At 44.3% G+C, this 12,555-nt stretch overlaps 1 protein-coding gene across 1 annotated transcript; it reads right to left on the bottom strand.

Annotated features, from left to right (window-relative positions):
• Nucleotides 1–8,005: 8,005 nt before the first annotated feature.
• On the bottom strand, nt 8,006–11,985 carry LOC123039462 (importin subunit beta-1-like). Its single transcript, XM_044462621.1, has 3 exons — nt 11,920–11,985; nt 8,273–10,829; nt 8,006–8,186 (listed from the first exon to the last, which is right to left on the bottom strand). The coding sequence occupies exons 2-3, from the start codon at nt 10,804–10,806 to the stop codon at nt 8,006–8,008; spliced, it is 2,715 nt and encodes a 904-aa protein (XP_044318556.1). The 5' UTR covers nt 10,807–10,829; nt 11,920–11,985.
• Between the last annotated feature and the right edge of the window lie 570 nt (nt 11,986–12,555).

The following is a 12,555-nucleotide window of genomic DNA, read 5'->3' as shown; positions in this document are numbered from 1 at the left end:
TTTCAATAATCTTTCCTCTTCTTGCTCTGAAAGGTTAGCACTAATAATAACAGGATATATCTTCTTTTCATCAAGATAAGCATATTTAAGATTATCAGGCAAAGGTTTGAGCTCAAACACGGGATCACCCTTGGGAAGAGGGGGATCCCCTAGGATTTCAACAGGCAAGTTGTGTTTCAGAATAGGACCCTGTTTAAGGAATACTTCATCTATTTCCCTTCTTTCATTCATAAACATATCATTTTCATGGTCTAGCAAATATTGTTCTAACGGATCAGTAGGAGGCACGGCAATAGAAGCAAGACCAATAATCTCATCCTTACTAGGCAATTCTTTATCAAGGGGTTGTCTACGGAACTTAGCAAAATTAAACTCATGTTTCATATCCCCCAAGCCAATTGTAACAACATCCTTTTCACAATTAATCTTAGAATTAACAGTATTCCAGAAGGGTCTGCCAAATATAATGGGACAAAAGCTATCTTGTGGGGAACCTAGAACAAGAAAATCAGCAGGATATTTAACTTTCCCACACAAGACTTCAACATCTCTAACAATCCCAACTGGTGAAATAGTATCTCTATTGGCAAGCTTAATAGTAACATCAATACCTTCCAACTCGGCGGGTGCAATATCATGCATTATTTCTTCATATAAGGAATGAGGTATTGCACTAGCATTAGCACCCATATCACATAAGCCATGATAACAATGATCTCCTATTTTAACAGAAATAATAGGCCTGCCTACGACAGGTCTATGTATCTTAGCATCGGGTCTAGCAATTTTAGCAGTTTCACCACAAAAGTAAATAACATGCCCATCTATATTATCATCCAAGAGATCTTTAACCATAGCAATACTAGGTTCAACTTTAATTTGCTCAGGAGGTGTATATGTTCTAGTATTACTCTTACGAACGACAGTTGAAGCTTTAGCATGATCCTTTATTCTAACAGGAAAAGGTGGTTTCTCAACATAAGTAGTAGGAACAATAGGATCATTATAAGTGATAGTCTTTTCTTCAACTGTAATAGGTGCAACTACTTTTAATTTAGTGGGAGGATTATATTTAAACCACTTCTCCTTAGGGAGATCAACATGAGCAGCAAAAGATTCACAAAAAGAAGCTACTATCTCAAAGTCAAGTCCATATTTAGCGCTAAATCCACGAAAAGCATCGGTATCCATAAAAGATTTCACACAATCAAACTTACGTGTCATACCTGACTCCTTACCATCATCGGAACCCCAATCTTCAGAGTTGCGTTTAATTCTTTCTAGTAAATCCCACTTGAATTCAGTAGTCTTCAGCATATAGGAGCCAGCACAGGAAGTATCGAGCATGGTGCGATCATTGAGAGAAAGCCGAGCATAAATTTTTTGAATAATCATTTCTCTTGAGAGCTCATGATTGGGGCATGAATATAACATTGACTTAAGCCTCCCCCAAGCTTGAGCGATGCTTTCTCCTTCGCGAGGCCAAAAATTATATATGTAATTATGATCACGATGAACAAGATGCATAGGATAGAACTTCTGGTGAAATTCCAATTTCAATCGTTTATAATTCCAAGATCCCGTATCATCACATAGCCTATACCATGTCAATGCCTCTCCCTTCAAAGATAAAGGGAAGACCTTCCTATTAACAACATCATCGGGAATACCTGCAAGCTTAAATAATCCACAAACTTCATCCACATAGATAAGGTGTAAATCGGGATGCAATGTTCCATCTCCTGCAAAGGGATTAGCTAGCAGTTTCTCTATCATACCTGAAGGAATCTCAAAGTAAACATTTTCAGTAGGTTAAGTAGGTTGAGGAGCAACTCTTTGCTCTACTGGTCGGGGCGAAGATGCCCCGAACAAGCCCCTTAAAGGATTAGTTTCCATAGCAACAAGTGACAGAAAATTTCAGCACACTATATAAATGTTTCCTTACCAAGTTCCACTCACCAAAGGCGCTTCACTCCCCGGCAACGGCGCCAGAAAAGAGTCTTGATGACCCACAACTATAGGGGATCTATCATAGTCCTTTCGATAAGTAAGAGTGTCAAACCCAACAAGGAGCAGAAGGAAATAACAAGCGGTTTTCAGTAAGGTATTCTCTGCAAGCACTGAAATTGTAGGTAACAGATAGTTTTTTGATAAGATAACTTGTAACGGGTAACAAGCAATGAAAGTAAATAAAGTGCAGCAAGGTGGACCAATCCTTTTTGTAGCAAAGGACAAGCCTGGACAATTTCTTATAATGAGAAAAGCGATCTTGAGGACACATGGGAATTATCGTCAAGCTAGTTTCATCACGCTCATATGATTCGCGTTCGGTACTTTGATAATTTGATATATGGGTGGACCGGTGCTTGGGTACTGCCCTTTCTTGGACAAGCATCCCACTTATGATTAACCCCTATTGCAAGCATCCGCAACTACAAAATAAGTATTAAGGTAAACCTAACCATAGCATGAAACTAGTGGATCCAAATCAGCCCCTTACGAAGCAACGTATAAACTAGGGTTTAAACTTCTGTCACTCTAGCAACCCATCATCTACTTATTACTTCCCAATGCCTTCCTCTAGGCCCAAATAATGGTGAAGTGTCATGTAGTCGATGTTCACATAAAACAACTAGAGGAGAGACAACACACATCTCATCAAAATATCGAACGAATACCAAATTCACATGACTACTAATAGCAAGACTTCACCCATGTCCTTAGGAACAAACGTAACTACTCACAAAGCATATGCATGTTCATGATCAGAGGAGTATTAATATGCATTAAGGATCTAAACATATGATCTTCCACCAAGTAAACCAATTAGCATCAACTACAAGGGGTAATCAATACTACTAGCAACCCACACGTACCAATTTGTGGTTTTGATACAAGATTGGATACAAGAGATGAACTAGGGTTTTGAGAGGAGATGGTGCTGGTGAAGATGTTGATGGAGATTGACCCCCTCCCGATGAGAGGATCGTTGGTGATGACGATGGTGATGATTTCCCCCTCCCGGAGGGAAGTTTCCCCGGCATAACAGCTCCGCCAGAGCCCTAGATTGGTTCCGCCAAGGTTCCACCTTGTGGCGGTGGAGTTTCGTCCCGTAAGCTTGCTTATGATTTTTTCTAGGGTAAAAGCATTCATATAGCAGAAGATGGGCACCGAAGGGCCACCAGGGGGCCAGGAGACAAGGGATGCGCCCAGTAGGGGGGGGCACCCCCCACCCTCCTGGCCAGGGTGTGGGCCCCCTCTGGTACTTCCTTTGCTCAATAATTCTTATTAGTTTCAAAAATAACTTTCGTGGAGTTTTAGGAATTTTTGGAGCTGTGCAGAATAGGTTTCCAATATTTGCTCCTTTTCCAGCCAGAATCCCAGCTGTCGGCATTCTCCCTCTTCATGATAAACCTTGTAAAATAAGAGAGAATAGCCATAAGTATTGTGATATAACGTGTAATAACAACCCATAATGCAATAAATATCGATATAAAAGCATGATGCAAAACGGATGTATCAGCGACGGATTCCCCTCTCCGGAGCCCCGAACGGACTCCAGATCAGCCCTCCCGGGAGAGATTGGGGCTTGGCGGTGGCTCGGTATCGTAAAACGCGATGAATCCTTCTCTCTGATTTTTTTCTCCCCGAACGTGAATATATGGAGTTGGAGTTGAGGTCGGTGGAGCACCAGGGGGCCCATGAGGCAGGGGGGGCGCCCAAGGGTAGGACGCGCCCCCACCCTCGTGGACAGGGTGTGGGCCCCCTGGTGCTGATTCTTTTGCCAATATTTTTTATTAATTCAAAATATTCTTCGTGGAGTTTCAGGTCATTCCGAGAACTTTTATTTCTGCACAAAAATAACACCATGGCAGTTCTGCTAAAAACAGCGTCAGTCCGGGTTAGTTCCATTCAAATCATGCAAGTTAGAGTCCAAAACAAGGGCAAAAGTGTTTGGAAAAGTAGATACGATGGAGAAGTATCAGTAAACTATGTCATTTGAATTTGTTCTTATGTTATGTACTTTATGTCATTTGAACCTGTGATAACTTTGTGTCTTAGATCATTCTAAATAAGCTTTGTTTTGTGTTTGTCTTATATTATTTGATTTAAGTTTTGTTATGTTGAACTTTCTATAGCATGGGAAAAAAAGACCCCGACGGTGCAGATAGCATACGATAAGTGTGAAGAAGAACGACGCAGTAGGATGGTGAATGAGCTTCAAAATTGGATTAAGAGTTGTGAAGAGGCAAATGCAGTTATGAGGGATTTCAACAAGTATGTGTTGGGTGACTTCCGTGAAGAGGTCGAGAAAGAAAAATGGAAGATAGTTCAGGAGTTGCAGGAGAAGGAAGATGAGTGTAGATGGACTTTGGCAATGGAGGTAGCGTTCTCCGTAAGCATTAATGAGTATAGGGAGTTGGACATGGCAAAGCCATGGCAGATAATTGGATGGGCAATCGACCATGGAGTATCGGAATCCAAACTGACGTGCTAGATGGGCATGGTTCCGCGAGGAAGAGGGTTCGATGATCCATTGGGCGGGTTCACCCGAGTATCGACCGAAGCCTAATCCAGAGCGTGACGCAATGGTCGAACGTATTAAGGCAATTAGAGAGTACTTTCTGGCTTATTAGGGGCTCTTTTCCGGGTAGATGTTGATTGAATATTCGACATTTGAACCCTCTAATTCAGTTAACTTTGGTAGATGGAACTTGGTGTAATGAACTTGATGTTGTGATGTTATTTATGCATTTCCGTGGTATTTGATAATGTCGATTGAACTTCATGTTGATTGAATATTCGGCATTTGGACAAAGAAAGGCAAAGGGCTAAAAGGAAAGCAAAGGAAAAGGAAGCGGCTGGTTGGGTGGGCACCCTATACCGCCATGACCCTTGGCGGTAGGATGGCCAACCCTATCACATAAAATGGGGCTGAATTGGTCACAGAACAGTTCGGCACCCTGCCGCCATAGACCTCGGCGGTAGGATGACCAACCCTACCGTAGAAAGATGGGCCGAGTTGGCCACAGAACAGTTCGGCACCCTACCGCCAAGATCTCTAGTGGTAGGTCATCATATCCTACCGCCAGGATGCCTGGCGGTAGGGGTGCAAAGCAGAGTTTGCTCAATTTTTCATCATTTTCAGGTGCCGCAACAAGTCACAGCGCAACACAACAAATTTAATGCACAATCATGTAAAAATTAATGCTTCGACATAGTTCATGACTTGCAAATAAAGTACATAGTTCATCACTTTGACAACACATAGATTCATATTCATTGTGAACATAATAGGAAGAGCACCGACAACACTGAATTTGGCATTACAAGAGCAAACAACCACAAGCACAACTGCACTGTAAAGTGCTTTGACAGACAAACTAATAGGAAGATCTTCAGACAAGTTCAGAGAGCGGGCAGACATCTTCAGAGCTCGTCGTATGTTAGCCCTGGCAATCGAGACAGAAACGGCAGCGGATCCACCGGTTCAGGCGGAGGCAAAACGCTGGTCGGGATCCGACCTGCCAAGCATTCCCACCTTGCCTTGCCCGCTGGAGTTCTCGCCTCTGCCCTAGCCTAGTTGATGATCTCGAACGCCGGTGCACTGGGGGGGCGGCATCCTAGCTCTCTCCTCCGCATTGCTCTTGAAGTAGATTCTCCGGCCCAAATTACGCAGCACCAGTCGGCGTGCTGCTTGGCAACTTCAATGCACCCTTCCCGGCGGACAGGGGAGATAATTGCATCTGCCTCCATCTCTGCCTTCACTCTCTTACACTCCTTCACGCTCAGCGAACAAGATCGGACATCGTCGAGGATCCGTTCTTCCCTCTTCTGCCACCGCATTGCCCTCGTCGCCTCTTGGACATCGTCTGAGACAGATCACACCAGCTGCAGCAGTTGGAGCAAGGCCTCGTACACGTACGGGAGCGGCATAGGGGACGTGATGTGCTGGAAAGGAGTGGGAGGAGCGGGCGGTGCTGGAGTGGGCGGTGCTTGCACAAAGGTTCCGTACCTAAACATATAGATGCATCACAAAGTTTCATCATATCAACATGCATCATCACATCTAAATAAATTCCACCAACATGCATCATATAAAAAAATCCTTCTAAAAAATGAACTACGGTTAATCTTCGTACTACACTACCAATCCAAGTAGTGACTAAAGTTCATATCTAACACAATAGAACATCTTGAGTCAACCTAATCATTCCTAGGCTACAAAAAAAATATTTAATCTACTCAAACTAATTGGAGAGATCGGAGGAGCTTACTTTTCTCGTTTCGGGGCTATCTCGATCCGCAAAAATGGTGAAAAATGAAGAAGATCCGATGGGGGGAGTGGAGGAGATGAGAGAGGGGGCGAGAGGAAGAACTCTGTTCTTTGGGCGGCTGGGTGGGGGGAGGGGATGGGGCGGCGGCCCGCAACTTATAACTGTCCCAAACCCTACCGCGAGGGTCCCTGGCGGTAGGATCAGACACCCTACCGCCAGGACCAACGGCGGTAGGGTGGGACGGAGGGGGACAGCGGCCGTTTGCGCTGCTGACGTGGATTAGTTTCCTACCGCCAGGGGGCCCTACCGCCGTGACCCCTGGCAGTAGGAGAAAAGGTCAGATTTCAAAAAAAAATCGAACAGGGGTCAGATCTCGTTAAAGTTCAACAAAAAGGTCAAAACATGAAATTTAGCCGAGGCCGGGGAGGCACGACGCGCAGAGGCCGGCGCGGCCATAGCCATAGGTGGCCGGTGCAGCACGGCGCGTGGAAGCAGGTGCAGCATGTGGTGTCGGCGGAGGAGACCTGTGGTCAGGGGCTGAGCCAGAGGGTGGACAGGGTGGGCCGCGGCCCACCCTGAGATTTTGGTCCGGCCCTTATACCATAGGAGAATAGGGATGGGCCGAAAAAAGAAGAGCCTACTCGTCTGACGACACGCACACAAAGTCGCAAACCTCTCCGATCCACGATTTCCCCTCTTCTCGGTGCGATTTTACTAGCAGCCAGCCGCAAGCTGCTAGCGGACCTGCCTCACCGACCACCCGTCGTTGTCGGACTCCTAGAAGGCCAGTCTGCCTCGCCCGGGCAAGTGCGAACAGGGGCAGAAGGCTGCAGCGGCACCGCCGAGCCCAGACGCAAAGTACGCACCGCGGCAGCAGCTAGCTGTCCTATCCAGCAGCTGACGACAGTGTGGAGACCTGCATAAGCCAGCCGCCCACCTCTTGTCTTCAGTACGCACTTCCCAATTTCTAGTGGAATAATTACTAAATAGGATCTGCTATGTTTATAATTATATTGACTGATTTTTTTTGCCACTGTATTGCATATTTGTGTCCAAAAATCCAGCCAATTCCTGTTTGCATTGCATATTAGGACGCATCTTAGTTGCCAATTTTTTTTATAGGCAGACCACCCTGCATCGAAATCCTAGATCCGCCACTGCCTGTGGTGCCCAGTGGCGCGAGGCGTCGACGGGGAGGAGGCCTGTGGTGTCCGGCGACGGAAGCTCGGGGGGAGTTTGCGGAAAATGGGTTTCGGGGTGAAATTGGGGGAGATGGGTTCGCGTATCGCGGCGTGAGGCTGCTTGTGGCGTCACGATCCGGATTGAACAGCATCGAGTTCGTTCGGTCAAAACGCAAAAACGATCTGGTGTGCCAGTTAGATATCTGGTACAACAAACCTCCATACGCTTTACCCTCCATACAAACAGTTTTGCTAGAGTAAATCAGACGTCCCCACTTTCGTCAAACCAAAGACGTCCCTAAACAAGATAGAGTAAGGCTCTATGTCAACACCATAATAATAACTCTAATTAATTAGAGAGGATACATGCAGTTTCCAACAAACCCACAGCCCACACACGTTAGTTCGACATAAAACAGAGTTTCCAACAGTTAACCGACACACTTTAGTTGACTGGATCAAAATAAAGCACATCTTCCTTCCTCTCCTAATGAATACTCCCTCTGTAAAGTAATATAAGAGCATTTAGATCACTAAAGTAGTGATCTAAACGCTCTTATATTTGTTTAAGGAGGGAGTATTTTCTTCCTGCATCGATCGAATCAACGCCTCTGACCAAACCCCCACTCTAGGAGAAAGCTGAGACAAGGCATCAACTAGCGCTTTCATGGTCCTTGTGTCCCTTGCTGTCATGGTCCTAGTCCTTCTGGACCTTCTGTCACTGTCCCTAAAAGAAAGAAAGAAAAATCAATCAGTCAATGAGTATAAAGAGTGCTTATGTGACCGACCAAGAAAAAACAAGGCATCTGTTACCTTCTCTTTCTCTCCTTTTCAGTGAAGTCAAGTAGAGCCATTCCTACCTTGAATCCAGACTTTGGGTCGGTTATACCCCCTAATATGCCATGGTAGGCCTTAGATATCGCCTCTCTAACCTTGTTACTATGATCCCCAAGAGGATCCTGATCGAGTTGAGCAACCTCTTCCATAACTATAAGCTTTTCCATAACTGGAGGCAGGTACTTCTCAAATTTTTCACCAATAGCAAGAGCAATCTGTCCAATGCTTGATAAAATTGGAGGTTGAAGTGTCGATTCTCCCATACCTTGATACAAAACTTCCATAATATGATCAAAGCATGGCACCACTTCTTCCTCTTTTCCCTCTTTTCCCAAGACATGGCATATATCACATATCACTTCTAAATAAAGTGGAGAGAGTCGCTTCACACTGAAATATTGTAGCACCGTAGGCATGTGTTGTCCAAAATCAGCACCAATGGCATGAGCAAGAGCACCAATGGCAAGGGCTGCTCCATTTCGTGCACTTGTACTCTCACGGGTTAAGAGAGGGCACAACAACATCAACACACATTTAGCAGACCCCTTGAGTGTACTTCCAAGCTTGTGGATCAAGACTTCAACTAGACCACACAGCAAGACCTCAAGTTGGTTCTTCCTCTGAACAGATGAAACTGCACCATGACCATTAAGCACAATGTTGAATCTCCTCATAATATGAGACATCAAGCCTATAACAGCCTGGCGAACTTGTAAGTCCCCAGTGTCACTAACTCTCACAATCTCACTCAAAGCTTTGTAAGGAGATGGAAGAAGGCAAAAAGGGGTCTCCCTAGCCAGATCCGAAGCACAAAGAAGAGCATCAATAAGAGGCTTAACAAAAGGTGAAAGCTCACATGAGTTTGATTTTGACCTTGACTTTGCATCTTCTCCATAACCTCTTGCAAGAAAATATAGAGCTCCATGCACTTCAACGGACACTTCAGGGACATCTTTGCTCCTTTCTATCAAGAGCTTCATGATCCGATCCAGGACCACCACCTCATTTCTCACGATTCTATGTGCACCAACAAGCTTAAACAGCCGCCCAAGTGTCCAGGCAGCCCTGCCTCTTACACCTTCCTCCGGATGGTCCATCAAGACAAGCAATAAATGAACTAGAGGAGCAAGTTGCTTGACCGAGGGACCTTCCAGGATAAAACCTAATGGAGACAATGCTGCTATTTTATGTGGCCCATTCAAGTTCTCCTGGACAAAATGCATCACAAGGGGGACAACTCCACCCTTCATAATTCTAGCTGCAAGGCCTAGGCATGTCATGGAAATGCCTTGTAGAGTCTCATCTTCCTCTTCGTCTTGTTCCAAAATGTCTTCAAGGTTTACTCCCTCTTGTTCCACATTTTCATCTCCCTCTTCTTCTTGTTCCCCCGTCATGGAAATGTCTCCATCTCCCTCGTCTCCCTGTTTCCAAATGTCCTCCTGTTTTAAATGTCCCTGTTCTTCCTTTAAGTAAGTTTGTAGGAGAAGTGGAACAAATGAACAGAGAGGACCAATAAAGCTAGATGCCTCTTCTTCATCATCATCTTCTTTTTCTTTTTCTTCTTCTTCTTCCTCCTCCTCTTCCCCTTCCTCTTCCCAATCAATCTCTTCTTGGAAAACAGTGATCCACAACTTAATACATTGGAATTTAAGTGATTCCACATCTCCTTCCAAAGCTTGGGATGTAAGACTCATCATGATCTCCTTGTAAGGTTCTAATATGGTATGACAAGTGCGTGCAATTGCAACAAGGCACTCAAATGCTGCCTCTTTGATCTCTGCTCCAGAATTTATCCTGCCTGCCACTTCACAAACTGCCACTATAGAATTCCTCCAAGCATGGTCTTCAAACTTAGTAAACTCAAGAATGTTGAGTAAAGCTTTAAGGGCTGTGAGATGGACTTGAGAATCTAGCATCTGGTTATTCAGTGCACTGATGACACTACCCATAACAACATCCACTTGATCCCCCTTGACAACTTTAGGGATCTTCGCCTCAAAGATATACTGGAGCACCTCTAGAGTTGCTTGCTTTAGTGAAGAAGATGAACTTGCCATGTTGTCCACTAATTTACCAACAAGGTCCAGCCATTGATTCCGGGGTATCTCCATGCATGCAACCCTCGCAATAACTTTTGCAATAACTTTTGATGAGGGGTGCCTTGAATGAGATTGCCTTGAATCAAATTCTAGTGTCATGAGCAACTTATTCTTAATCTCTGATCGGATAGAGGGATCCAGGCTGAGCCATTTTATACAAAGTAGATCCTTGTGTGCATCCTTGAGTGCAGGATCCTTTGAGTCCAAGGAGTTCTTAAGGGTGATGGCAGCAAGTGCCCTAGACTCTTCTGGAATCCCCTCCCTCAAAAGCTCAGATGATAAATATAGGAGGAAGTTGGGAAGATCAAGATTTTGGAGCCGCTTTAGCATGTCTTCTCCTATTGACCTTATGTTGTTGTCTGGGTGTGACGCATGTGCAAGAGCATCACTCACATCAATTGATTCATCCATATCAACTTTCTTGGGCAAGTCCCCTGGCAAGCATCAACGATAGAAAGAAACAAATTAACCACCAAAAATAAGGAATGTCAGAACCAAATAAATGGATGGAGGACTAATTGTTATATTACTTATAACATATATAACCAGTTGGAAGAAGAAATAAATAATTTACATTAGGAGGAGCCTTGAAGTCACAACTAAATACTAAGACTAAAATAACTAAAATAGTAGGACCAAAATATTAGCAGGAGAAAATTACAAGAAAACTAGTAACCGTATTCAAAAGGAGGAAACTTGAAGAACAAAATTTACAAGAAAAATTCATAGTTAAGTCATATACATCCCAAGACATGAAACAAAGGAAACACTGACCAACATCATTCTTAATAGTATATAAACTAGAAAAAACAAATAAAACAATCGTCATTCTTGATAGTATAAAGATAGATATTATCCCTTACTAATAACCATAGCCTACAACAAAAACAAAAAACTAGGCGCAAATTTACAGCAAAACTTCCAGCACAAAGGGCTATAATACTACCATGAAGTACAGTGTAAATACAAAATGAATCAAGTCATAATTAGTACTACAAAACAAAGATAGAGAGAGGACCATTATGCCTTTTATAGCAAAAATTGATGGATAAATGCCTATATGTATGAAACTTAATATAAAACATATCTTAAAGCAAAAAAAAAAAAACAAATGGACTGCGCTAGTTCTAGTTCCAAAGGGTAGTGCCTGGACATCCTCTAACTAAGATCAAAAACTAATAATCCAAGAATGGGCAATAAAAGTTACACCAAAATATCATCCAACTATGATTAATCAAGAGCTAATAATCCAAGAGGGGGAGAATGAGGGACCTTAAGAGGAACCTCAACGTGAGGAGAGAAAAAACAGGTCAACTATCCCCAGAACCAAAAGAGCATAACCACCTCCCTAAAGCAACAACAAATCAACCTTCCCTAGATTGTTGTTGCTGGTCACTTGCGGTCATATGGAATCATCACTGTCAAAACTTATGCTTCTTAGAAGACCTAGCCTTGCAATTAGAGATGAGAGTGGTGAGGGGCTAGCCAGCCGGCGACTAGAGTTAGGGATCCAATAGATCTTACCAGCAAAAAGAGGAAGCCGGACGTTTCTACTCGTGCGCCTCCGCTAGCTCGGGAGTTCGATGGCTGTGCGGACAGTAGGACAGGAGCTTGCGGCGGCGAGCGGATGTCCAAAGGGAAGCCCTAATAAATTCTACGGAGTCTCTCTCAGTCATGTTCCAAGCCGTTGAATGGTGTTGCTTTAATATTCGCGAAGCGCTGCCGGCTTTCGCTTTCGGCCTGTTTAGGGATGCGCGATGGGCTGGATGCGAGGGAGGGCTGGAGGGCTTTTCCCACCGGGCAATCTGGGACAGGCTCTTGTCATGGATCCCCTATTAAGAAAAAAACGCTCTTGTCATGGAAGTATATGCCCAGCCCTAGTCGAAATCACTAGTTTTTTTTTAGCATCAGTACAGATACAGGCGCTCATATACACGTGAATACACTCACCCCTATGAACGCACACACGCACACCCTACTCCTATGAGCACCTCCGAGAGACTGAGCCGACATATCATCTTGAGATTTACGAAGCCACCGTAGGCGCCTCGTCGTCGACGGGAACGTCTCCTCCCACTGAAAGCGCATCGCAGGAAATCTTGAAATAAATCCAGGAATAATGCGAGCATCAGGATTTGAATCCTGGTGGGTTGGGGATAT

Source organism: Triticum aestivum, chromosome 2B, assembly GCF_018294505.1.
Source record: "Triticum aestivum cultivar Chinese Spring chromosome 2B, IWGSC CS RefSeq v2.1, whole genome shotgun sequence".
In the NCBI taxonomy this organism is placed as follows: Eukaryota; Viridiplantae; Streptophyta; class Magnoliopsida; order Poales; family Poaceae; genus Triticum; species Triticum aestivum.
This window is presented reverse-complemented; position numbering and strand designations above follow the sequence as displayed.